Source organism: Nematolebias whitei, chromosome 13 (genome assembly GCF_014905685.2).
Source record: "Nematolebias whitei isolate Nwh7 chromosome 13, NemWhi1, whole genome shotgun sequence".
In the NCBI taxonomy this organism is placed as follows: domain Eukaryota; kingdom Metazoa; phylum Chordata; class Actinopteri; order Cyprinodontiformes; family Rivulidae; genus Nematolebias; species Nematolebias whitei.
The window spans coordinates 5,343,017-5,369,019 of NC_056510.1; the positions used below are offsets into that span (position 1 = coordinate 5,343,017).

General features: G+C 43.4%; 1 protein-coding gene across 16 annotated transcripts in view; it reads left to right on the forward strand.

Moving 5' to 3' along the window:
• The window catches only part of ttn.2 (titin, tandem duplicate 2), a 202,703-nt gene that overhangs the window by 127,076 nt on the left and 49,624 nt on the right, over positions 1 to 26,003 (forward strand). For all 16 annotated transcript variants that reach the window (XM_037686800.1, XM_037686801.1, XM_037686803.1 and 13 more), the window contains 45 exons: positions 24 to 171; positions 261 to 481; positions 1,563 to 1,659; positions 1,750 to 2,046; positions 3,056 to 3,355; positions 3,439 to 3,753; positions 3,853 to 4,073; positions 4,150 to 4,300; positions 4,381 to 4,662; positions 4,742 to 5,044; positions 5,196 to 5,501; positions 5,616 to 5,897; positions 6,985 to 7,172; positions 7,767 to 7,878; positions 7,959 to 8,097; positions 8,914 to 9,077; positions 9,166 to 9,317; positions 9,410 to 9,566; positions 9,652 to 9,933; positions 10,009 to 10,308; positions 10,394 to 10,687; positions 10,906 to 12,913; positions 13,409 to 14,096; positions 14,229 to 14,493; positions 15,360 to 15,686; positions 16,461 to 16,745; positions 16,827 to 17,126; positions 17,572 to 17,874; positions 17,999 to 18,274; positions 18,377 to 18,676; positions 18,768 to 19,070; positions 19,162 to 19,461; positions 19,549 to 19,836; positions 19,929 to 20,231; positions 20,360 to 20,662; positions 20,743 to 21,048; positions 21,520 to 21,807; positions 22,154 to 22,444; positions 22,739 to 23,026; positions 23,132 to 23,719; positions 23,919 to 24,023; positions 24,110 to 24,307; positions 24,412 to 24,708; positions 24,871 to 25,458; positions 25,607 to 25,909. In XM_037686800.1, the coding sequence (XP_037542728.1) occupies positions 24 to 171; positions 261 to 481; positions 1,563 to 1,659; positions 1,750 to 2,046; positions 3,056 to 3,355; positions 3,439 to 3,753; positions 3,853 to 4,073; positions 4,150 to 4,300; positions 4,381 to 4,662; positions 4,742 to 5,044; positions 5,196 to 5,501; positions 5,616 to 5,897; positions 6,985 to 7,172; positions 7,767 to 7,878; positions 7,959 to 8,097; positions 8,914 to 9,077; positions 9,166 to 9,317; positions 9,410 to 9,566; positions 9,652 to 9,933; positions 10,009 to 10,308; positions 10,394 to 10,687; positions 10,906 to 12,913; positions 13,409 to 14,096; positions 14,229 to 14,493; positions 15,360 to 15,686; positions 16,461 to 16,745; positions 16,827 to 17,126; positions 17,572 to 17,874; positions 17,999 to 18,274; positions 18,377 to 18,676; positions 18,768 to 19,070; positions 19,162 to 19,461; positions 19,549 to 19,836; positions 19,929 to 20,231; positions 20,360 to 20,662; positions 20,743 to 21,048; positions 21,520 to 21,807; positions 22,154 to 22,444; positions 22,739 to 23,026; positions 23,132 to 23,719; positions 23,919 to 24,023; positions 24,110 to 24,307; positions 24,412 to 24,708; positions 24,871 to 25,458; positions 25,607 to 25,909 (14,212 nt within the window). The remainder of the gene's footprint in view (positions 1 to 23; positions 172 to 260; positions 482 to 1,562; positions 1,660 to 1,749; positions 2,047 to 3,055; positions 3,356 to 3,438; positions 3,754 to 3,852; positions 4,074 to 4,149; positions 4,301 to 4,380; positions 4,663 to 4,741; positions 5,045 to 5,195; positions 5,502 to 5,615; positions 5,898 to 6,984; positions 7,173 to 7,766; positions 7,879 to 7,958; positions 8,098 to 8,913; positions 9,078 to 9,165; positions 9,318 to 9,409; positions 9,567 to 9,651; positions 9,934 to 10,008; positions 10,309 to 10,393; positions 10,688 to 10,905; positions 12,914 to 13,408; positions 14,097 to 14,228; positions 14,494 to 15,359; positions 15,687 to 16,460; positions 16,746 to 16,826; positions 17,127 to 17,571; positions 17,875 to 17,998; positions 18,275 to 18,376; positions 18,677 to 18,767; positions 19,071 to 19,161; positions 19,462 to 19,548; positions 19,837 to 19,928; positions 20,232 to 20,359; positions 20,663 to 20,742; positions 21,049 to 21,519; positions 21,808 to 22,153; positions 22,445 to 22,738; positions 23,027 to 23,131; positions 23,720 to 23,918; positions 24,024 to 24,109; positions 24,308 to 24,411; positions 24,709 to 24,870; positions 25,459 to 25,606; positions 25,910 to 26,003) is intronic.

Below are 26,003 nucleotides of genomic sequence, written 5' to 3' on the forward strand. Positions count from 1 at the left end.
AACATATTTGTTTGTTTTTTCAGGTGAATGCTGCTTGTGCTAGCCAGGCCTTTGTGGTTCCAGGTTTGTTGGAGGGTCAGGACTACATGTTCAGGGTGCGAGCAGAGAACAGACTGGGATTTGGCCCATTTACTGAAACAGCTGAACCCGTTCGAGCCAGAGATCCCATCTGTAAGAAACATCAGCTGCTCTGGCCAAACACACAAAACATATACCTCCCTGGAAGTGTTTTAAGTATTTTCTCTTTACCTCCTCCTCAGACCCACCCGACCCCCCAACCAAGCTGAAGGTCAACCTGGTAACAAAGACCACGGTCACTTTGAGCTGGGAGCCCCCGAAAAATAATGGTGGCTCTCCTGTGAAGCATTACATCATCGAGCGTCTGAGCTGGGACACCAGCGGGAAGGAGAAGGAGACCTGGAAGCAGTGCAACAAGAGAGACGTGGAGGAGCTCACCTTTGTGGTGGAGGATCTGAAGGAGGTCGGTCCATCTTTCTCACTTTATCATTTCTTAACTTAAGTAGCTGAAACTTGTAATTCGCAACTTCAGATGTTTTATAAACACTTGATTATCTTGTGAGAAGTTAAGCATTAAAGTTGAACTCAAATTCAGCATTCACACTGTTGCTTGCCTGTTTTTTTTTTTTGTGATTTAATTACTTGTGCGTAATACGGTAGTTTATTCGTTCATATATCAAAATGTTCAGCTCATCCTGTACATGGGTGCTATGACTAGTTTTTCTGTAGCTTTTATAGTTTTCCAATCTTGAACTTTATTCAAAATAAAATTTCCCATATAAATATGTTGAGATCTCTTTAGTTCATTCAAAAACATGGATCTCTTTTAAATCTGCTTCAGCTACTGGCTTTTTTTTTCTGTCCAGCATTTCTTTTAGCTTTTATCTAGGCTTATGCTACTGTAATTGTTTAGCTAAGCTTGCGCTTCTTTTCGCTAGCATTTTGCTACTTTTAGCTTTTAATTACCCTTTATTTACATGTAGCTTTTAGCTAGCTATTTTTTAATTAAATAATTGGAGCTCACATCCATAAACACTTGCTCTTGTTTTTTTATTGTTGTTGTTACTTTTATGTCAGTGCAGCTTTTCTATTATTTTTTCACATGCTTGTATCATATGTATATTTTATACTCATGTATTTTCTTGGTTGTATTGATTTTATTGATTGTATGACAGGTCTGTATCACAAAAGAGACAACTGGGTTTCAACGAGACTAACCTGTAACAGTAATAACAATAATAATGTAACGTCTCAGTTTTATGTCTCAGCAAATTTCAATAAATTAACTTAGCTCTTAGCATCCACACTGTGTTTTAGCAGATAATTTAATTTCTCTAGGATGTAAATATTTTTGTCATGGATCTCATAAGGATTCATGTGGAACATCAAACGTAACTCACTGGGGAGTCTGAATTTTAATTGAACTGTTTTTTTGTTTTTGTTGGGTTTTTTTTGCAGAGAATCTAGGTAAAGCAGTAGATGGGTAGGGTGGGTTTCCAGTTGGATCAGTTGGACTTGATGTTGATTGTGTTGTTTCTCTGCAGGGAGGAGAATATGAATTCAGAGTTAAAGCCGTGAACGATGCTGGACCCAGCCGACCCTCTGCCACCGTAGGACCCCTAGTCATCAAGGACCAGACATGTGAGTGAACAAACCAGGCACAACCTTCGAGATTTTAGCTCTTAGTAGTCATTTAGTTTTAGACACCACTGAATCTGTTTTTCTTTACAGGTCCTCCAACCATTGAGCTGCGTGAGGCCATGGAGGGCGAGGAGGGATGTGATGTTAGCATCGTGGCAAAGATCAGCGGCTGCCCATTCCCATCGCTCACATGGAAAAAGGCCAGCCTGTCCAAACCTGAGGAGAAAGCTGCCGTCCAGTATGACCAGCACTTCAACAAACTGGTCACTCAAGACAAGTGCACGCTGCTGATCCAGCAGGCCAGCAGGCAGGACAGTGCACTCTACAGCCTAACAGCCAGCAACAGTCTGGGAACCATCACCAAGGATATCCAGTTATTAGTACTGGGTGAGAAACTATAGAACATAAGTTGTCACAGCAGTGAAATTTCCTTCATAGTGTACTATGGTATTCAATTCAGTTTACTTCTTTAGCTCCAAGTCTCAACAGAAGTCATCTCAGGGCTCTGTATAAAAACATTCACTTACATTGAAAAAGCCAATTAGTAAAAGTTTTTTATCTAAGGAAGCGGCAGATTGTGTTGAATCGTTACAAAGTCACAGTCTCCCATCCTGAGCAAGCACAAAGCCAACAGTGGAAAGGAAAAACTCCCTTTAACAGTAAGAAACCTCCAACAGAACCAGGCTCACGATAAGCGACCACCTGTTTTGACTGGCTGGGTTTGAGAGGACAGGAAGTAGAAACAGACGAACACAGAATGGCAGGCCCAGATGTACTTTCTATTGGAGGAAAGACAAAAAACATGTTAAATATAGCAGTAATTACAAACACAAACGGGTAGAGTAGAGCAAGTAAAGACAGCAGCAGAGTGAGTAAATGTGGTCAATTTGTTCTCCAGCAGTCAAAGCTTATAGCATCATAACAGGGATAGCTCAGGAAACCCAAGCCAACCCTAACTATAGGATTTATCAAAAAGGAAAGACTTAACCTTAATCTTTAAACTTGTCAATGTGTCAGCCTCACGGACAGAAACTGGAAGTTGTTTTCTCAAGAGAGGAGCCTGAGAACTGAAAGATCTGCCTCCCATTCTGCTTTTGGAAACTCTATGAGCCATAAGTAAACCTGCAGTCTGAGAACGAAGTGCTCTGTTAGGAAAGTATGGAACCATAAGATCTGTAATATAAGATGGAGCTAGGTTGTTGAGAGCTTTGTTTGTTAGAAGTAAGATTTTGAATTAAATTCTAAATTTGACAGGGAGCCAATGGAGAGAAGCTAAAACTGAAGAGATATGATCTACTATTGACTCTCATTAAAACTCTGGCTCTGGAATCAGAATATTTGCTTGTTGATGTTTGCCCCTTCCATTCATACTGACTTGTCCTCCTTCCCACTGTAGGACCTCCGGGTGTACCTGTTGGACCAATAAAGTTTACTGAGGTGTTTGCGGATAGAATTGGGCTGGCATGGAATCCTCCAGCAGACGACGGTGGATCCAAGATCACCAACTACGTCATTGAGAAACGTGAGGACAACAGAAAGTCCTGGGTCCATGTCTCAAATGACCCCAAAGAGTGTGCCTATGTTGTGATGAGGCTCACAGAGAACCACGAATATGAGTTCAGAGTCATGGCCCAGAACAAGTTTGGAGTTGGGCCACCGCTGGTCAGCGAGCCAGAGAAGGCCAGAAATCTTTTCAGTAAGTTCAGAGATGGCTTCTTAAAAATGTCTGTCTAGGTACAGTGTTGTCTGATCACTGATGATCAACTGGTTCTGTTGCAGCTGTCCCAGGTCAGTGTGAGAAACCAACAATAACTGAGGTCTGTCTTGAGTCCATGACCGTCAACTGGGATGAGCCAAAGTACGATGGTGGATCTCCCATCACCGGCTACTTCGTAGAGAAAAAGGAGACTACCTCCAAGCGCTGGTCCCGTGTCACCCGCGAACCAATTCGAGCACTCCCACTGGGCAATAGCTGGGATGTCACAGGACTGCTGGAGGGTGCCTTGTACCAGTTCAGAGTCATTGCTATTAATGCTGCTGGCTGCGGTCTGCCCAGCATGCCCTCGGACCCCATCCTCTGTAGAGACCCCATCAGTAAGTGACAGAATGGTGTCGTAGAACCTTTTTATACTCTGTCAGACTTTTAAATTATTTGTGAATGTCATCAAAACTGAACTATTTCTGTATTTGTAGAGCCTCCAGGCCCACCCTCCCCAAAGGTGACAGACTGGACAAAGTCCACGGTGGAGCTGGAGTGGATTCCTCCTCTGATCGATGGAGGATCCAAGGTGACAGGCTACATCGTTGAGTTTAAGGAGATAAATAAAGAGGAGGAAGATAAGAAAGCTCAGAGGAGGCTACTGCTGAGTGAGGCTGAGGAGAAGGAGCCTGAGGGCGACGACAACTGGCAAAAGGTATAAAAATGCACTGATCAATGAACCAAAGGCTTATCACAGTTGCATTCCTAATGATGTATTTGTCTCTTTGCAGGCAAAGGACACTGAGATCAGAGGAACCAAGTTTGTGGTGGCTGGTCTTAAAGAAGGGGGTCTGTACCAGTTTAGAGTCCGGGCTGTGAACGCTGCTGGGGTTGGAGACCCTGGACTTGTGTTGGAGCTGATTGAAGTCAAAGACAGAACAAGTAAGACTGAGATCACTGTCACATCTTACATGAAAGGAAGTGTGGACATGTTACTTTTAACAATCTGTCTTTGTCCCCAGTTCCTCCTGAGATGGACCTGGATGCCTCAGTAAAGGAGAAGATCGTGGTCCACGCCGGTGCTACTATCCGCATCATTGCCTATGTTTCTGGTAAACCCGCCCCGCAGATCACCTGGTGCCGGGACGATGGTGAAGTGCCCAAAGAGGCAGTGGTGGAAACAACTGGCATCTCAAACTCTCTGGTGATCAAGAACTGCAGACGCCAACACCAGGGCATCTACACGCTGAGCGCCAAGAACGAAGGAGGCGAGAGGAAGAAGGCTGTCATTGTCGAGGTGCTTGGTAAGTACTGCCTACAATGTTTTCAGACCCAAATAAACAAATAAAAACATTTTCTGACGGTCAGACATTGTTCCGTCAGATGTCCCTGGACCAGTTGGTCTTCCCTTCATTGGTGAGAACCTGACCATAGACTCCTGCAAGCTGACCTGGTATTCTCCTGAGGACAATGGTGGCTCAGCCATTACCAACTACATCATCGAAAAGCGGGAGTCCGATCGCATGGGCTGGACCTCTGTGTCCTACACAGTGACCAGAAACAATGCGGTAGTGCAGGGGCTCATTGAGGGCAAGGGCTACTTCTTCAGGATTGCTGCTGAGAACGTTATCGGAATGGGACCATTCACTGAGATCGATAAGATGGTTCTAATCAAAGACCCGATCTGTGAGTCTGACACATTAAACTAATAAAAACAGTCTAAACAACACAAGCCAGGAAATGGTGAACGTGTGGCACCTTCAGCTCTGACAAAGATAAAAAACACTGTAATATTGATTAAAAGATCCTTTAACTAATTTCATCTATGTTCATCTAGCTGTCCCAGAGCGTCCAGAAGACCTGATCATCACCGCTGTGACCAAAGACTCCATATCTGTCGCCTGGAGACCGCCAAAATATGATGGTGGCGCTGAGGTGACGGCATATGTTCTGGAGTCCCGAATGATTGGTCGTGACAATTTCACACGGATTGGTGGTGAGGACAAGCTGATGGACAAGAAGTTCACACTGAAGGAGCTGAAGGAAGGCTCAAGTCACGAGTTCAGGGTTTCTGCTGTCAACCAGGTGGGACAGGGCAAGCCCTCCTTCCCCACTAAACCAGTGCAGTGCAAGGATGAGTTCGGTAAGTGCCACATTAGTTTTCAATCTGATAAATTTAGTTAGAGATACGGAAATATTCAATACATCCAAATACAAGACATTACTCACTGAAGGAACTGCTGCTGTCTTCCTGTAGAACCACCTACTTTGGACCTGGACTTCAGGGACAAAGTGATGGTGAAGGTGGGAGACTCGTGTTTGCTGTCGGGACGCTTTGGTGGCAAACCAACCCCGGTCATCACTTGGACAAAAAATGATGAAGAACTGAAAGTTGATGATGAAATCAGCCTTCACAGCACCGCCCATCACCTCAGCCTGAGCATCAGTAAGACCAAAAGGGATCACAGCGGTCGCTACACCGTCAGTGTGGAGAACGCTGCCGGTACCCGTACAGGAACGTGCAACATCGTTGTGGTTGGTGAGTGAATCACGCAGCTTCACGCGTGCAACACTTGATCCTCACGTCGAAGTTGTAGCTGCTCAAACCTCCCACAGAATTAAAAACGAGCTGAGGGCTAAAAAAAACTGATGACACATGGTGTCGGTGAGGCTTGGCTGAGGGTCGGAAGAGACTGAAACCGAACTTTCTGTCTGAAGTTTACTGAGCACATAGAAGAGGAACAGCTGATCGATCAGATGATTTATTTATGTTCATTCAACCTTTATTTAAACAGGTTAGTCCCATTGAGCCACGAGGACTCATTTACAACAGAGACATGGATTTTAAATTTAATTTAATTTTTTTTTTAACAAATGAAAACAAAAATGTTTTTAATAAAACACACAATTTAATTTCTGCTGAAATTTACAGAAGCTTAGACTGAAAAAACAAAAAAATAATAAAACAGCTAAAAAAGCAAAACACAAACATAAAGCTAAAAAAAAGCTAAACACAAGCTTAAGGCTAAAAAAGTAAAACACTAGCTAAAAGCCAAAAAAGCAAAACTAGCTAAAAAAGCCAAACGCTAGCTAAAAGCTAAAAAAAATTAGCAAAACAGTAGCTTAGAAACAAAAGTAGTAAAGATCTAACTAAAAACTGAATGTAGCAAATCTAAAGTGTTCCTGTTTTTTTTTTTTTGTTTGCTTGTTTTTCCTGAACTACTCCATCTACACCAGCATAAAATAAGCAAAAGGCTTGTTGAAAGGTGCAGCAGAATGGTAGAAGAAAATTCTAAAAAGCATGAAAAAGTGAAAACAGAGCCCGTAGACAAAGCAGAGTTCAAAGAAAACATTTTTATAGGATTAAAGGAGATCTCGTATTTCTGTGGGCTCATTGTTTGTGGATAAAGTTTAATATTTTGACAAGTATAAAAGTTGGAAGAAAAAACAAAAGTCACAGCACCCTTCTCCCAAAGGAGCTGAATGTTTTGATGCATGAACAGCTGGAATAGCACTAAACATGCAGAAAGCTGTAAAACAAGAGAACAGCAGTGCGAGTCTGAGAATTCAGACTGAAAATACACAACTGACCATGAAGGCTGACCTGCGTGAGTTTCTCTCGCCAGACCGTCCTGACCCACCACAGGGTCCCGTTGAGTTCAACGAGATCTACAGGAACTACATGGTGATCTCCTGGAACCCCCCTCTAGACGATGGAGGCTGTGCCGTCTCCAACTACATCGTGGAGAAGAGGGACACCAACAGAGACCTGTGGATGCCCGTCACCTCATCCTGCACCAGGACCACCTGCCGGGTGAGCAGCTGATGGGACCGTTTCAGTCTCAAAACCAAAAAGATTTAAAATAATTAGGTGTAAACATAAAGTCCACTGTTTTACCTTCAAGCTAAAGGAAAACAACAGGAAAGACTGAAGTATATTCAGAATAGGTTCACAATAATCCTGCTGAAGGAAAATCATATTTTTACGTGCTTCATTGAAGTTGTTTAATGTCTAAAGTCGGTTAATGTTCTCGGAAATCTCGGAAACTGTTTCTGTTGGGACTTAGTGCTATAGAAACAAACTGAATTTAATTGGCGGTTTCACTAAAAGCCATCAACTGGTTCATTATTCAGAAAACCAGACAGACAAATACATAATCTCCCACCTTCACATTGTGACATGTCATAAAAATACAGTAAACTAATGAGTTTATTGTGTTTAGGACACATTTTGGTTGAATATAATGTATTTTTTTAATTTGATTTAATTAATTTGAAGGAGTTTTGGTCCTTAGAATGCCAGTCTTTGGACAAATATTTGGGAACATGACATCTTACATCTGGAACATCTGAAAACTGTCGGTGAAGCTTTAGGCACTGCTGACCCCCCACCTGCTTGTTTCTTCAGGTGCCAAAACTGATCGAGGGCCGTGAGTACATCATCCGGATCATGGCTCAGAACATGTATGGCATCAGTGACCCCCTCCTGTCAGCAGAGACCAAAGCTAGAGACATCTTCAGTAAGTTCCCTTGGAAACCATTCTGAACGTGTTTTTACAGCCAAAGCAGCATCTGACCCCCGCATCTGTTTTCATTGCAGAGGTTCCTGATGCCCCAAAACAGCCTGTGGTGAAGGAGGTTTACCATGACACAGCCCTGATCAGCTGGGAACCACCTGCCGATGGAGGAAAACCAATTACAGGCTACATTGTGGAGAGGAAGGAGACCAAGGCCAACAGGTACATGACCATCACGAGCTAAACAGAACCAGTTGCTTTCTAAAAAGGACACATACTTTTAATTCAAGTTGTTTAATATGCAGTCAAATGTTGTACCAATAGATCAATTTTGTTTTGTTGACTTCAAATGAAATTGTTTTAATTCTGAGCATACACAAAGATCGGTCTCTGTGGACAAAAATTCTGAACTTAAAGTACTTTCCTTTGTTTGGTTCATTATTTCACTTCAATGAATTTACATTGAAGAATTCCATGTGTGAAGCCCCCGCCACATTAAAGGATGACACTGCTATGCTTTCCATGACTCATTAGACCTATTAGACTGTGGTTGGATTGCAGTAAATTCAGAAAACCTTCAGTCTGATGTAATCATGATGCTTCTATAGTCTTAATCACCAAACAACTTTTCCTACATTTTGCATTTCTGAGAAGCTCATTCACAGTCATCACGTAGTCTTGAGACCAACGTGGACAGTCCTGCTTCAGACCCTGGAAGACCAACTCACCCGGCTCTACACAGCCCATATGTCATGGATATGACTCCACCACTCACCACATGGGAATCAGATACGCTGTCATTACAATAATCAACCACCATGTCCTCGTTCCAGTAGTTTTGCGCATCCTCAAAACCACCGTGAATCTATCACTTTCTGTTTTGTGTAATTTGGAGCTCAGTGCACAGTTAAAACATCCAACATGAAAATCCTAAAAATATCATCTATTCTCCAGATGAAATTTTAATTTTAATTTTTTTTTTTTTGGTCAAGGGGACTTAACCTCATTAAGATAAAGTTTATGTTGTTCTGTTCACAGGTGGGTTTGTTGCAACACAGAAAGAATCCATCCCAAAGTGGAGTACTGGGTGACAGAGCTGCTGAAAGGCTGCGAGTACGAGTTCAGAGTCAGTGCTGAGAATGAGGTGGGAGCTGGAGATCCCAGTCCACCATCAAAACCAGTTTTTGCCAAGGATCCCATTGGTAGGTTTTTTAAAACTATGTTTTAATAAAAACTGATGTTATTAGCTATGCTGAAATTCACCATGGAGAACTTTCCCAACCACTACAGTGAAACCCGGCCCACCAGTCAAGCTTCAGGCCATTGACTTCACCAAGGAGTCTGTGACTCTGTCCTGGGAACCCCCTACTGACACCGGTAGAGGAAAGATCTTTGGATACCTGTTGGAGTTCCAGAAGGCTGGAGAAGAGGAATGGCACAAAGTAAGGAAGATGCTCAAAACTTTTAGTTTTCTTCTGATTAAACTCATGTTGCATTTTCAGATGTTGAATGCTTGTCTTTTTGTGGCCACCAGGTGAACCAGACTCCAGATTCCTGCCAGGAGACAAAGTTTAAGGTGATCAACCTCGAGGATGGTGCTTTGTACCGCTTCAGAGTTATGGCTGTGAATGCTGCAGGGGAGTCTGACCCAGCCAACATCAAGGAGCCAATCAGAGTGCAGGACAGACTTGGTGATTTATCATTTAAGTTGTACATTATAGAGATTTAATTTTTAATTTTTAAATGAATCTAATGAGTTAACATGTCTCATTGTAGAGCCACCAGATCTCATCCTGGATGCATCGATGACTCGAGAAGTGAGGGCCATGGTCGGCACTCACATCACACTCATGGCTGCCATCAAAGGTGTCCCATTCCCCACCGTAACCTGGAAGAAGAATGAGGCAGAGGTTCCCACTAGAGCAGACATTGAGACCAACCAAACAGGCACCAAGCTAGAGATGAGATTCTGCAACCGAGGTGACTGTGGAGACTACACCCTTACAGTGGAGAACCCAGCCGGATCCAAGACTGCTACCTGCACTGTTCTGGTTCTTGGTAAGTACTGTGTTATTTAAAGGTAGAAACATCAGTAGAAGTCCTAGTTTGATGGTATTTGTGTGATCTTTTCAGACAAACCTGGTCCTATCCAGCACCTCCGGGTGTCAGATGTCAGGAGTGACTCTGCCTATCTGTCATGGAAGGACCCAGAAGACAACGGTGGCGCTCGCATCACTAACTTTGTGGTAGAGAAGAAAGAGACAGCATCCACTCAATGGGTCCCTGTCTGCTCCACGTCCAAGAAGCGCAGCATGACGCTGAAGCATCTGATGGAAGGAATGTCTTACACCTTCAGGGTTGCTGCTGAGAATCAGTACGGCCGAAGTGAATATGTTCAGACACCAAAAGCCATCAAGGCAATGAACCCTCTCTGTAAGCAACAACAAAAAAAAACTTTGAATAATGAAACTGATAATGTCGTACCTTCTGTATGATAGTCACTTTTTTTTCCCTCCAGTCCCTCCTGGTCCTCCCAAAGATCTGCATCATGCTGATGTGGACAAAACTGAGGTGTGGTTGGCCTGGAACTGGCCCGATCGCAATGGAGGAAGTGAGATCACAGGCTTCCTGGTAGAGTATCAGGAAGAGGGAACAAAGGACTGGGAAGAATGGAAGACTGAGAGCATTCCTGAGAGCCATGTTACCGGCCTGGAGGAGGGAAAGACCTACCGTTTTAGAGTGAGGGCTGAAAATGCCATTGGCCTCAGCAGACCTGACACCACCCTGCCCATCCTGTGCCAAGAAAAACTTGGTAGGAAATAATGTTCATCACATTTTTCTGAAGAATTACTGATGTTGCTGACCTAGTTATAGAAGTTGACACTAGAGGTTCACTAATACTTTATATAGCATCAGCTATGTCATTCTTGTTTTGCACATATTCAGACTAACATGTTACTGAGAATTAATGGATTAAGCTTTTAGTTGGTGCACAAATAAAATAAACCCTCTCACTTAATTTCATTCTAGTGCCTCCAATTGTCGAGGTGGACGTTAAACTCATCGAAGGCATCATTGTGAAGGCTGGCACCACCATCAGGCTACCAGCTATAATGAGAGGAATCCCTGTGCCAACAGCTAAGTGGTCCATTGATGGAGAGGAGATCACAAGCCAGGGCAACATTAAGATTGACACCGATAATTTCTCCACTGTGATCAATATTAACGAATGTACCAGGAACCACACAGGCACCTACCTGCTGACTGTGTCCAATCCAGCAGGAACCAAGACTGTGGCCCTGAATGTCACAGTTCTAGATGTTCCAGCTGCTCCTATTGGACCTGTCAACATCCTGGAGGTCAACCCAGACTCCATGATAATTGAATGGCGCCCACCGAAGGATGATGGTGGAAGTCCTGTCACCAACTACATTGTGGAGAAAAGAGAATCCAACAAGGAGACCTGGGGAGGAGTCAGTTCTGGCAGCCTTGCTACTCAACTTAGGATCACCCGACTACAGAAGGGAGTGGAGTATGTGGTCCGCATTCGTGCTGAGAACAAAATGGGAGCAGGCGCTCCACTGGAGAGCAAGCCGACCGTTGCTGAACACACCTTTATGCCACCCAGTCCACCTGGTAAGCCTCAGTGCTCTGATCTTTCAGAAGATGCCGTTACAGTTGGATGGACAATGCCTCTAGCCGACGGTGGAAGTCCGATCACTGGCTACCTTATTGAGCGCAGGCACACAGGAGGAAAGTGGATCCGTGTCAACAAGACCCCCTGCAAGGACCTGCGTTACAGAGTCCAGGGTCTCTTTGAGGGAAGTGAATATGAGTTCAGAGTGTTTGCCGAGAATATTGCTGGCTACAGTGGACCTTCTCCCACCTCTGACCCCTGCAAGCCCTGTAGACCCATCACAGTCCCAAGTCCTCCAATCAATGCTAAAGTTAAAGATTACAGTAAGACCACAGCTGACTTGGTCTGGATGAAACCTTCCAGAGATGGAGGCAGCCCTATCCTAGGTTACATTGTGGAGATGCAGAAAGCTGATTCTGAAGAATGGAAAAAAGTGAACCTGGATGATGACTTAATCAAGCTGTGTGCCTACAGGGTGAAGGGACTGGAAGAGGGTGTGACCTACAGATTCAGAGTCCGGGCTTCAAACATGATTGGTGATGGAGAGCCCAGAGAAATGCCAGGTTCTATTACTGCTCAGGATATCCTCATTCCTCCAGAGATAGAAATGGAGGCCACCTGCCGTGAGCGAGTAACTGTGCGCGTTGGACACAACATCAACATCATTGGCTACATCAAGGCTCGTCCCGATCCTGAGGTCGTTTTTTCAAAGGAGGACACAGTTTTGGAAAACGGCAAGCGTGTGACCATCGTTCAGAACTTGCCTATGGTCCACTTGAGGATAAAGGAAGCCACAAGAAATGATCATGGCAAGTACACACTGAAGGCTTCAAATGAGGGTGGTGAGGCATCCTGCACCATCACAGTTAATGTTCTGGACAGACCTGGTCACTGCCAGAACCTGCACCTCACCTACGTGACCAAGGCCTCCTGTATGATCAACTGGGAGGCACCTAATGACAATGGTGGATCTGAAATCACCAACTATATTGTGGAGTGTCGTGAGCCCAGCATTAGTATGTGGTCTATGATTTCCTCAAACTGCACCAACCGTAAGATCAAAGCCAAGCTGATGGAAGGCCACGAGTACCTGTTCCGTGTCTGTGCTGTAAACAAATTAGGACCTGGTCCTGCTGTGGAGATTAAGACCCCTCAGCTGGCCATAGATCCCATCGAGAAGCCTGGAGAGCCAGAGAAATTTAGAGCCTCTGACATTGGTAAGAACTACGTCTACCTGAGGTGGAGAAAGCCTGACTATGATGGTGGCAGCCCTAACCTCTCCTACAACCTTGAGTACAAAGCCAAAGATGCTGAACAATGGGAGAAACTCAACACCAGCACACTGACAGACACCTTCTTCTTGGCTGACAAGTGTGTGGAGAACCACACATATACCTTCAGGTAAATTAAGGTTTTATTAAGATTTAAAATACTGCTTGTTTGCCCTCATAATTGTGCTTGAGACATTCATTCAATAATGAAGTGGTTAATTTTGAAGGTTCATTAAAACAATGGACTCTGAGAATACAGCTGACCTGGGATTTTATTAGAACAATAGAACAGATCCAGACAAGTCTTCCCAATAAAAAAAATCCTGAGTTACCATGATCTTTCCAGTGATACAGCTTGATAAATTGGCTCCATCTTAGGTTGCAGTGATGCAGTTTTTTTTTAACTCAAGCTCTGAGCATCTCATTTTGATCACAATCACACAAGGAGCTGGACTTGGTTTTTGCAAAAACGGTTGGTTTTATGTCAGTCCTAGTCTATGGCAAAACGGTCATTTATTTTTCCCAATATCAGTCTAGTTATAAATGTAATTTTGTCTACTTCTTCCATACAACCCAACATAATGGAAAACCCTTTAAAATATATTTTGTGTGTTTTGTTTGACAGGGTTCAGACTGTGAATGAGGGAGGAGAAAGTGCCTGGGTGAAACTTGCTGATGTCTTGGTGAAGGAGGAGATCCAGAAGCCAGTCATTGACCTAAAGGTGGCTGGAACTGTGACAGTGTTGGCTGGAGAGTCCGTCAGGATGGAGGCTGCCTTGAGAGGAAAGCCCCAGCCAGAAGTTGTATGGGCCAAAGACAAGGCTGTGGGAGACAACCCAAGACTGAGCTATGAAACTGGTCCAGACTATTCCAAGTTCCTTTTGACCAAGTCCAAGCGCACAGACACTGGGAAGTATATCATCACTGCTACCAATGCAGCTGGCACCTTCACGGCATACGCCAACGTCAATGTCCTGGATGTTCCTGGACCAGTGAGGAACCTGAGGATCACTGGCATTGGAGCCGACAAGTGCAGGGTGGTGTGGGACGGCCCAGAGGACGATGGAGGTTGTGAAGTGGACAGCTATATTGTGGAGAAATGCGAGACTAGGAGGATGGTATGGTCCACATACTCAGCCGCTGTGGTCACACCGTACTGTAATGTCACTCGCCTGGTGGAGGGTAATGAGTACATCTTCAGGATAAGAGCAGAAAACAAGATGGGGACCGGCCCGGCTATGGAGAGCAAACCTATAACTGTCAAGACTCAGTTTAATAAACCAGGACCTCCTGAAGCTCCTGAAGTTACCAAGGTTAGTAAAGAGTGTCCCTGTCCTACCAGTACCTAGTTTAAACCAATATTCAGGTTGATATTATCCATCAAACCACTAGCAGCTGTAAAGCATGTTCATCTGACACTGACACTTAATGTTCTTATGATACAGGTGAGCAAAGATGAGATGACTGTGGTCTGGGCTCCACCAGAGAACGATGGAGGAAAGTCCATCACCGGCTACATCCTGGAGAGGAAAGAGAAGCGGGCGGTGCGGTGGGTGGCATGCACAAAGAGCCCCATTTCTGAGAGACGAATGAAAGTGACTAACCTAATCCCAAACCACGAGTATCAGTTCAGAGTGAAAGCTGAAAACGAGGTGGGCCTGGGAGAGCCAAGCAAACCCTGCAGACCTGTGGCGGCCAAAGATCCAATTGGTAAGTTTTACAGCTGCAGTCAGAGCTGTTTACTGCCCTGTTTTTACATCATATTTGTTCTGAGGGATACAAACTAAGGATGCACCAATCAAACAGCTTGTGACTTGAGTTGATCAGTTTGTGACCTGACCAGTGACAAGCCAATCTAAAATTCAAAAACTTGACAAAATAAAATAAAATCAGCATTCTTGGGGATCTGTAAACACACTGTAGCAAAGGAGCAATGAAACCAACGCATGAATAAAAACTAATTAATGCAAGAAACAACTGAAGAAAACAGTTTATATTCATAAGTTGTTTCATCGAAAACTTTGATCACGAATGGTAGAGAAGATATTCGGGGGCGACTGAAACTACTTGGTGGTGACGACTATTTCCTGAAATACATCAGCAATAATTTAAACTCTGATGCTGATGGTCCTCTTGGTTGTGTTTGTCTTTCTCCTTTATTGATTTGTAGTTTCTTGTGTCTCTAATTTAATATAGTGGTGGTTTGGTTACTGAGTTGTTAGTTTATTTTGGTAATATGACGCAGACTCATACAGATATGAGCCATTAAACATCATGCTGAAGCCATTACAAAATCCCTTTTAAAAAGTTGGAAAAACTTCTTGATATGGTACAAAGTTATCTTTTGATGTTCGCACAGAAGTTTAAAATGTTATGGATCTGTTTAAAAAGGGAGGCTGTAATTATATTTTTTTGTTGAATTTACTTTTTTGGGGAGGAAAATACATAAACACATAAACACTGATTGTTGTATTTCAATAAAAACAATTTAAAAGATTCACAGTGTTTCATGAGAAGTTTCCTAACTTGTCTCTTTTCATCACTTGTTTGTCTGTTTGTTTTGTCTCCTGCTTCAGAACCACCTGGACCACCTGCATGCCTTAAGGTGGGCGACAGCACCAAGACCTCAATAACCCTGACCTGGTCCAAACCTGTGTATGATGGTGGCGCTCCCATCATCAATTACAGCCTGGACCTGAGGCTGAAGAGCGAGGCGGATCCTGAAAAACCCTCAGAGGGTTGGAAGAGGATCGATACTCGTGGTCCACTAGTGATCACGGAGTTCACTATCGGTCAGCTGGATGAGAAGCAGGAGTACGAGTTTAAGGTTTCTGCCCAGAACCAGGTGGGCTGGGGCCGCCATGCCTACCTGAAGGAAGCCGTGTCTCCCAGGGAGATTCTGGGTAAAAATAACTACTAATTGTACACATTTTTATACGTTAGAACTACTATATATTATTTTTGTATTTTATACATGAAGTTCAATTACTTTAAAAACACTGTTCTCTTTAAAATCTGCTTCAGCCACTGGCTTTTTACTACTTTTCCTTTTTAGGCAGCATTTTGCTGCTTTTAGCTTTTATTTAGCATTTTGTTATTTAGCTTTTAGCTAAACCTTTGCTTCCTGTAGCTAACATTTTTTTACTTTTAGCTAACCTTTTACTACGTTTAGCTAATATGATGATTTAGCTAGTATTTGGAAATACGGTAGTTTTGGTGGTTAGTGCCACCGTCTTGTAATCCTAAAGTTACAGTTTTGCAGCCAGGTTGGGTCATGAATATTATGTAAATTTCCTTTAAATCTTTCATTCAAGTTTGATCGCTGTGGCAAACCCTAAAGACGAAAGCAGCCAAGAGAAACATGCTTTTTTTTTTTTAGCTCATATTTTGTTACATTTAGTTTTTAAGCTAGTGTTTTACTGCTTTAAGTTAATGTTATACTATTTTGGGCTTTTAATATATTACTACTTTAGAATTTTAGCTAGTACTTTGGTACTTTTGGCTTTTAGCCACTTTTTTCTTCTTTTTGCTTATAGCTAGTGTTTTGCATTAACCCAATTTGAATTTCTTCAGTAAAGTTATTCAGTACTCAGTGTTCCCACTGTATTTTGAAAAAAAAAAAACTTTTTCTCTAACTGTTCATAAGACGGTTTATTATTTATTTCCAATGGCAACAGAGGCTCCAGAAATCGAACTGGATGCCAGTCTGAGGAAAGGCCTGGCTGTCAGGGCCAGCTGTCCCATCAGGCTGTTTGCTGTGATCAGAGGAAGGCCTGCCCCCAAGGTCACCTGGAAACGCCTGGGTGTGGACAATGTGGTGCGCCGAGGACACGTGGAGCAGGTGGACACCATGTCCTTCCTGGTAATCCCTGAGAGCACCAGAGAGGATTCTGGGAAATATTCACTGACTCTGTCCAACTCAGCCGGAGAGAAAGCTGTGTATGTCCGTGTCAAAGTCCTCGGTAAGAACAGGAAACATAATTAAACTTTTTTGTAAATGTCAGAAATTGTTATCATCTGAATGTTTATTTAACTTTGTGCAGACACTCCTGGTCCTGTTGGAGACTTGGATGCAACCAATGTCACTAAGACCACCGCACAGCTCTCCTGGTTGCCACCAGAAAATGATGGAGGCAGCCCAATTCTTAATTACATAGTGGAGAAACGGGAGGTGGACAGAAAAACTTGGACCAAATGTATAGAGGATCTAAAGAAAACCAGCTTCAAGGTGACTAACCTGTCGCCTAGCATCGAGTACTACTTCAGAGTCATAGCCTGCAACAAATACGGCACGGGAGTTCCTCAGGATTCTCCCAGATCCTACCTGGCTGTGGATCCTCTTAGTAAGTATTATCATAGACACATCATCCTGTCTTAGGCTGAACCCATTTTTCTGATGTTACCCCTAAGCCTTGGCTCTTAATTTAAAGTTGTGAGGGGTGGTGGTTTAAATATTCAGGTACAAATCAAGAATCAAATGTAACATTCGTTGTTCTAAATGCCTTTTATATAAACAGATGTAACATTGTTTTAATAAAGATCTTGTAGGTTTCTTCACTCGTACAACTCATACCTTTAAAATTTGCTCCTGAAAAGTCTCAATTTAAAGAGTCAGATAGCCATATCTCCTTACCTTCGTCCTACTTTACAAAAAGAATGAGACGGTGATCACCAAATGTGGATGCACAAAAATGTTGGGGTTGGGATAATTGTTAAAAGGGGTAAAATGGGATTTGTCCTCAGTTTTGTATTATACTTTTTCTAATCACTGTTATATTTTCCATCAAGGTGAGCCAGACCCTCCGAAGAAGATGGATGTGTTGGAGATCACCAAGAACAGCGCCACTCTGGGCTGGCTGAAGCCCCTCAGAGATGGAGGAGCCAAGATCAACGGCTATGTTGTGGATTACCAGGAGGAGGGTGCACCTGAAAATAAGTGGACACCTTACTCCGTGGTCAAAGACCTGACCATTGTGGTGGTAGGTCTGAAGGAAGGGACAAAGTACCGGTTCAGAGTGGCAGCTAGAAACTCTGTGGGGGTCAGCTTGGCTCGAGAGGCGGAGGGAGTGTTTGAGGTCAAGGAGCAGCTGAGTAAGTAGACCAAACTAATCTCAACTTTCTAACATTGTACAAACTATAAAACAATGTTGAAGGCACAATTAAAAGCTGAAGTTATTTTTATCACCAACTACATGTTTGGTCATCTTGTTTCCAGTGGCTCCAAAGATCATAATGCCTGACATTGTGACGGCCAGAGCTGGAACCAAGATGGTGATCGAGGCCATTGTGGCGGGTAAACCTGCTCCAATCTGCAAGTGGAAGCAGGGCAATGAGGATGTGCTTACCTCGGACCGTTTGTCGCTTGCAAAAACACTGACAACTTGCGCACTCACCATCAAGAACGTGAACAGGAAGGACAGCGGCTACTACAGCCTGTCAGCTGAGAACAGCACTGGCAAAGTCAACCAGATTCTCAGGGTTATCATAATGGGTTAGTTACAGCTCCTCCTGAGAACACAGCATTATTACATAGTATGTGAACACTGAGTGTTGTCATCATTCCATCAACAATGATTTGTCTTCTATGTCTCAGATAAACCTGGACCTCCAGAAGCTCCTTTAGAAATCACAGAGTTGGACATTGATGCCTGCACGCTGCTTTGGAACTCCCCACAGGAAGATGGTGGCAGCAACATCACCAACTACATTGTGGAGAAGTGTGATGTCAGCCAGGGTGACTGGATCACTGTGTCGACTTCCTGCACCAAGACCAGCTTCAGAATGACTAAACTTACTCCTGGCAAAGAGTATGGGTTCAGGGTCCGTGCTGAGAACAGGTTTGGCATCTCAGATCCAATCTACTCTGAGAAGATGGTTGCCAAATATCCATTTGGTGAGTTTTCCATTACAAGATTCATTACTGTTCATTATCTTTACAGTTAATACATTATATGTTAATTTTTTTTTTTTTTTTTACTTCTAAGATCCTCCAAGTGAGCCCAAAAACCTGCAGATCAACAAGGTCAACAAGGACTTTGTTATCCTGTCCTGGGAGTGTCCCAGCAGCGATGGTGGCAGCCCCATCACTGGTTACTGCATCGAGAAGAAGGAGAGAAACAGCCTTCTGTGGGTGAAAGCTAATGAATCTGTGGTCAAAGCCACCCAGTACACCTGCATGGGCCTGATCGAGGGTCTGGAGTACACCTTCAGGGTGTCGGCATATAACCAGGCAGGACAGGGAAAACCATGCAAACAGACAGACTTCATCACTGCTAGGACTGCTATTGGTAAGAAAATGTCCAAGAACTGCTTTTTTTGTCTCAATAAAACCATTAAATTTAAATCATATTATCTACAATGCTTTTTGTTTCCATGCAGACCCACCAGGTAAACCTGAACCCATGGATGTGGCTAAGAACTCTGTTTCATTGGTATGGAGCCGTCCTAAACATGACGGAGGTAGCAAACTGATTGGTTACTACATGGAATACTCAAAGCTCCCAGAGGAGAAGTGGACTCGCTGCAATGCCAACTGCATGAACATTCAAACTGAAAACTACGTTGTTCATGGACTGGAGGAGGGTCAAAAGTACCAGTTCAGGGTCATCGCTAAGACTGCAGTCAACATTAGCCTTCCATCTGAGCTGTCTGATCCCATCACTGTCATAGCAGAGAATGGTACAGCTCTGCACAGAAAAATCTACAATGCGTGGAATAAATGATTGACAAATATTGATAAACATCCTGTCATTATCTCCTGTGCAGTTCCTCCTCGTGTAGAACTTGGCATCAACATGAAAAACCTCATTGTGGTAAAAGCCGGAGAGAACATCTTACTGGATGCAGAGGTGTTTGGCAAACCACTACCCAAGGTGAGTTGGAAGAAAGACGGCGCACATCTGGTCCTTGCTGAGGGAATGAAGGCAACTCAGAAGAAACATGTTCATCTACTGGAGCTCTACTCAGTCACCAGAAAGGAGTCTGGAGACTACACCATCACAGCTGAAAATGTCAATGGCTCCAAATATGCCACCATAAAGGTCAAGGTGCTCGGTAAGTTTGATTCAACATTCTTTTAAATATTCAATTAGTTCTGTTATGTCGTCAGACTTGAAAGTCAACGCTCCATTTTTTTTCCTATGCAGACAAACCGGGACCTCCAGCCTCTGTGAAAATCTCTAAGGTGTTTGCTGACCATGTCAAGATGCGATGGGAGCCTCCGCTGGCAGATGGAGGATCTGAAATCACAAACTACATTATTGAGAAGCGTGAAACCAGCAGGGCCAACTGGGCGCTGGTAACTGCCAACATCCACGGCCACATCACTGACTGCTCAGTGGAGAAACTCATTGAGGGTCATGAATACCAGTTCAGAGTTAGTGCTGAGAACCAGTATGGTGTGGGAGACCCCATCATGACTGATGCTGTCATGATCAAGAACCCATATGGTGAGAAAAATGACTAATGCATATTGAGAGTCCTTTAAAATGTAAAAAATGCCTAAAGTGTGATCAGTTTTTTATCACTTTGCGAAGTATGTGTGGTGATGTCAGACTGACCTTTCCTCTTTCACCAGATGTTCCTGGGCCATGTGAACCTCCCGTAATCACCAATGTTACCAAAGACTCCATGACGGTCAGCTGGAAAGCTCCAGCCAATGATGGCAAAGCTCCCATCCTCGGCTATATGGTGGAGAAACGTGATGCCACTGAGCTGACTTGGGCGAAGGTCAACCGCCGTCCGGTCATCGACAGAACCATCAAGGCTGTTCAGCTGACTGAGGGCTCTGAGTACGAGTTTAGAATCATCGCCTTGAATAAGGCTGGTCTGGGCAAACCCAGTGATCCATCCAATGCTGTTCTGGCTGTTGACCCTGTCTGTGAGTGTCTGTTGAATAAAAATTATTTTAATTTACACCAACACTTGTTTTACATATAATTCTCACTTATAATTCTTCAGATCCTCCTGGCCCACCTGCATTCCCCAAGGTGGTGGACTCAACCAAGAACTCTGTGAGCCTCAGCTGGACCAAACCAGCATACGATGGTGGTTGCGAGATCATTGGATATCTGGTAGAGTGCAAGCGAGCGGACGCCGAAGACTGGACTAACTGCAACATCCCAAAGAAGCTTCAGGCCACTAAGTTTGTGATGACTGGGCTGATGGAAAACATTGAGTACCAGTTCAGAGTCACCGCTGTTAACAAGATTGGATATAGTGAACCCAGCGAAGTTCCTGGAAACCACATGGCCAAGGACATTTTGAGTATGTTCATTGTTGCACTGTATTTGCATAATTGTTTTCTACACCCACATTATTTCATTTAAGTGTTTTACCTATTTAAAGTATAATGTTCTGTGCAAATGTTCTAAAATGTGCCTGAACCAACTTGTGTCACACCTGCAATGATGCGTTATTGGTCCTGATTGTATTGAAGCATTTTCTTTTAACTTACTTAACAAACTGACTAGTAAATTCGTCTTCATTTTTCCAGAACATGGCATATGAAGCATATAACTAACTTTAGTGAAATTCATGTTTTAAACGTCACACCTGTCAGAGGATTATAGGAACACCTGCTGTGTTCAACATTTATATGATGCATGGTTTCATTTAGAAGTATAAAGATTGTAAAAACTCAATTTTTTTACTGAGAGACAGAATACAGTCAACCAGAAAAACTCTCAATAGTTAAAACCTTTTAATCTAACAACTGATTATTCCATCAATATGCAGTCCCTCCTGAAGGTGAGCTGGATGCTGACTTGAGGAAGGCTCTGGTTCTGCGAGCTGGTGTCACGATGAGGCTCTACGTCCCTCTAAGAGGACGACCAGCACCAAAGGTGACATGGACAAAGGTGGACGCCAACCTGAAGGAAAGGCAGGGCATCTTGATCAAGACATCTGACTGGGACACCTTTTTGATGGTAGAGGACATAAACAGATATGATGCTGGCAAATATGTCCTGTCCCTGGAGAACAGCAGCGGATCCAAGAGCTATACCATCATAGTGAAGGTCCTTGGTAAGGATCTCCATTTAAAAATGCACTTCTGCAAGTTTGGGATTAAAAAGAGACTGATAACATATCAGATTATTATAAGTTGTTAGATATGTGGTTTTATTTTTACATTAATGCTAGATACAATCTGTAACTATAATCCATCCAAAGCATCAGAAAGCAACAATATAATGGGAAATTTATTATTTTTGGGGTAAGTAAAGAAAAATGGTTTATAAAGAAAATCTATAGTGTACATTCAAGATAATGTATGTAAATGAAAACCTCAGAAACCTAATTTATTCTTTGACAACCTGCTATGGATTTCAGTTCCTTTGACTGAAATATACTGCTTTTCTACCCTTCTCAGATTCACCTGGACCACCTGTAAACCTGATTGTGAAGGAGACCTCCAGAACCCATGCCTGTATCACCTGGGATGCACCTCTGATTGATGGTGGCAGTCCGGTGAAAAGCTATATTGTAGAGAAACGTCTGGCTGAGAGGAAGGCATGGACCTGCGTGTCAGCAGAGTGCCACAAGCCCTCATTCAGGATCACCAACCTGGAGCCAGGACAAGCATACTGCTTCAGAGTGCTGGCTGAAAATGCCTATGGTATTGGAGAGGGCTGTGAGACTCAGGGCAGCATCCGGGCATCAGGTATGTTGGTGTAAATTCTCCGTCCCCAGGACATGACAGTCCTAGGTGGTTCAATAAAAGGCAACTAGATTTTTTCACGTTTCAAAAAACAATAGAAGAAAATGCAGTGTCTTTCATTAAACCACTTGGGATTGTCAGAGCAGAAAAGATCTTTCTACGTCTCAGAAGTGTATTAAAGGTTTTTAGAAAATCATTTTGTTACTTACAGCATTTTTATGAAAAAACAAAAGTTGGACAGGACAGAAAACCTCCCAACACATGATCAGTCTTAACTCATCTCACCTTGTTTTTCAGAAAACCCTGGTCCAGTGACAGACTTTAAAGCCCAGAAGACCACCAAGAATTCAATCACTCTAGGATGGAAAAAGCCCATCAGTGATGGGGGAAGCTTTGTTACTGCATACATACTAGAGCAGAGTGAAGGCGAGGAGAAGTGGACCCAAATTATGAAGGGCAAGAACATGTCATACACCATCAGTGAGCTGACAGAGGGCAAATCTTATCTATTCAGAGTCAAGGCACTCAACGAGTCAGGGGAGGGACCACCAACTGAGCTCACTGTTGTTGCCAAAGACCAGTTTGGTAAGAAGTCAGCCTTCATCACACATAGTGTGAGGTGAACTCGCTTGTTTTCCTAAACAATAGTTTATACAGTATTATTGTAATCATTATTTCTTTACTTTTCAGTGCTGCCTGACTGCAACTTGAGCGTTCTGCAGGATGGTTGCTATGTGGTGAAGGAGGGTGCCACGACGCGTATAAACATTCCTGTCACTGGAGTGCCCTACCCAACTGCCACCTGGAAGAAAGGCGACACAGGGCTCGGTGATACTGGCCGTATTTGCATCGAGGCTTCACTGGGAGTCACCACACTGCTGATCAGAGACTGCCAGAGAGGAGATGCTGATACTTTCACTATAAATGTTAGGAACAGTGCTGGCTCCAAAGACTGCAAGTTCCAGCTGAAGGTGGTTGGAAAGCCCGGCATCTGCACCGGTCCTATCAAGTTTGATGAGATTACTGCTGATGGCATTACCCTGGAATGGGCGCCACCCAAAGACGATGGAGGTGCTGAGGTGTCAAATTACATTGTTGAGAAGAGGAGGACAACAGACAACAAGTGGGCAACAGTGGCTTCAGCCATTCAGAAGACTGCCATGAGGGTGATCAGACTCCACGATGGAATAGAGTACATTTTTAGAGTTTGTGCCGAGAATAAGTACGGGATTGGAGAGTACCTGAGATCTGACCCAGTCATTGCCCAGCATCCATTCAGTGAGTACTATGCTGTTCGTGCACCAGATTTCATAAGTCCTTTTGTGTTTGTCTGTTAATGAGTGTGGATTGCTTAGGCAAGTATTCAGTACAGTATGCTGTTACACAAGCCAACCAATCAACAAGCTGTGAATGAGGAAATACGTCTTTGCTTCCTTGATATTAATGCTGTCTTTCACTCTACCTCTCTTTCCTACAGATGTACCTGAGGCGCCTGCTCCTCCAGAGATTGTGAGCATCCGCCACGAATCAGCCATTCTGACATGGGCTGATCCAAAAGACACTGGTGGCTCCCCAATTACTGGTAAAAAATACAATGATGAATATCAATTAGTAGTTAACCATGAAAAACAGTTTTGAAATTGTAACAAGTTTTCCCCCTTTTTTTAGGATATCATATAGAGTTTAAGGAGAGGAACAGCCTGATGTGGAAAAGGGCCAGTAAGACTCCTCTGAGAGTAAAGGAGTGTAGAGTCACAGGTCTAATAGAAGGACTAGAGTACGAGTTCAGGGTGATGGCCATAAACGTGGCTGGTCTTGGAAAGGCAAGTAAGGTCACGGAAGCAGTGGTCGCTCTTGATCCTATTGGTGAGTTAATCTATTATAAGCTTGTCACTTTTTATTGCAGTACTAAATACCTGGATTTAAAATTATACTTTCATTGTTTTTGATAAATGCCTGTTTTTTGTCAGATCCACCTGGCAAACCTGAAGTTATTAATGTGACCAGGAACACAGTCACTATGATTTGGACTGCTCCTAAATATGATGGTGGCTATAAGCTGACTGGCTACATGGTGGAGAAGCTAGAGGCTGTTGGCAAGACCTGGATGAAGGCTAACCATGTCAACATCCAGAGCTGTGCCTTCACCGTCACTGACCTGACAGAAGGATCTCAATATCAGTTCAGAATTAGAGCCAGAAATGCTGCTGGTGCTATCAGTGTTCCTTCAGAATCTACCGAGTCCCTGACCTGCAAGGATGAGTACGGTAAGCTGGGTGGTGAATTAGCATCAGTAATTTAGCAATTACAACATGTATGTAACTACAAGATCTGAAAATCCAATATTTTTAGTTTTACAAACATCTAATTGTTAAAGTTATTACAGTGAATTTATGAGGAATGTTTGTTTGACTTTACTGTCTTTACAGAGCCCCCATCTATTACTATTGACCAAGCCATGAAGGAGGGCGTGTCAGTCAGGGCAGGAGACACAATTGTGATCTCAGCCTCTAAAATTGTGGGTAAACCTCCCCCAACATCTGTCTGGTTCAAAGGAGGTCGTGAGTTGAAGAACTCTGACATTGTCACTGTCACCAGCACCCCTACCTCTTCCACCCTGGCTATTAAATATGCAAGCCGGAAGAACACAGGAGATTATACCATCACCGCTAGCAACCCTTTTGGTATTAAGGAAGAACATATTAGAGTGAAGGTCCTAGACGTTCCTGGACCTCCAGGTCCTATTGAAGCAAGCAATATTTCAGCTGAGAAGTGTACCCTGACCTGGCTTCCACCAGAGGAGGATGGAGGATGCTCAATCAAGTCTTACATCCTAGAAAAGAGAGAAACTAGCCGTCTGCTGTGGACCAAACTAGCTGAAAATATCATGGACTGCAGACATGTAGCCCACAAACTGATCAAAGGCAACGAGTATATCTTCAGAGTGTCTGCTGTGAACCAGTATGGAACTGGAGACTCAAGCCAGTCTGGGCCAGTCAAAATGGTAGACAGTTTTGGTAAGGTTACTTAATTTATTTCTTATAATAAATTAATGCAATATTGCAGTATTAAAATGTTGAAAAGACAACATTTCCATTTTGCAATATTTGTAGTATTTTTTTAAGCTGCAAAAAAACGTTTTCTCCCAAATTATGTTTTCCCCAGGTCCCCCTGGTCCACCTTCAGCCCCAGAGATTGATAATGTCAGTAGGAATGCTATCACCATTTCATGGAAGAGACCAGTAAAGGATGGGGGAAGTGACATTAGAGGTTACAGTGTAGAGAGAAAAGAAAGGAGAGGAATGAGATGGGTGAGAGCCTGTAAAAGGACAGTTCCTGACCTGCGCTTTAAGGTGCAAGGCCTGACCGAGGGAGTAGAGTATGAGTTTAGAGTCACGGCTGAGAATAAGGCTGGATTTGGGGAGCCAAGTGAGCCATCACATCCTGTCATGACCAAGGATATTGTTTGTAAGTAAATACATATTTTAGACTAAATAGAGTATTTCAAGGTACATTTTAAAACTGTATCCTCTTGTATAACCTGTTGTTTATTTATTTTTTA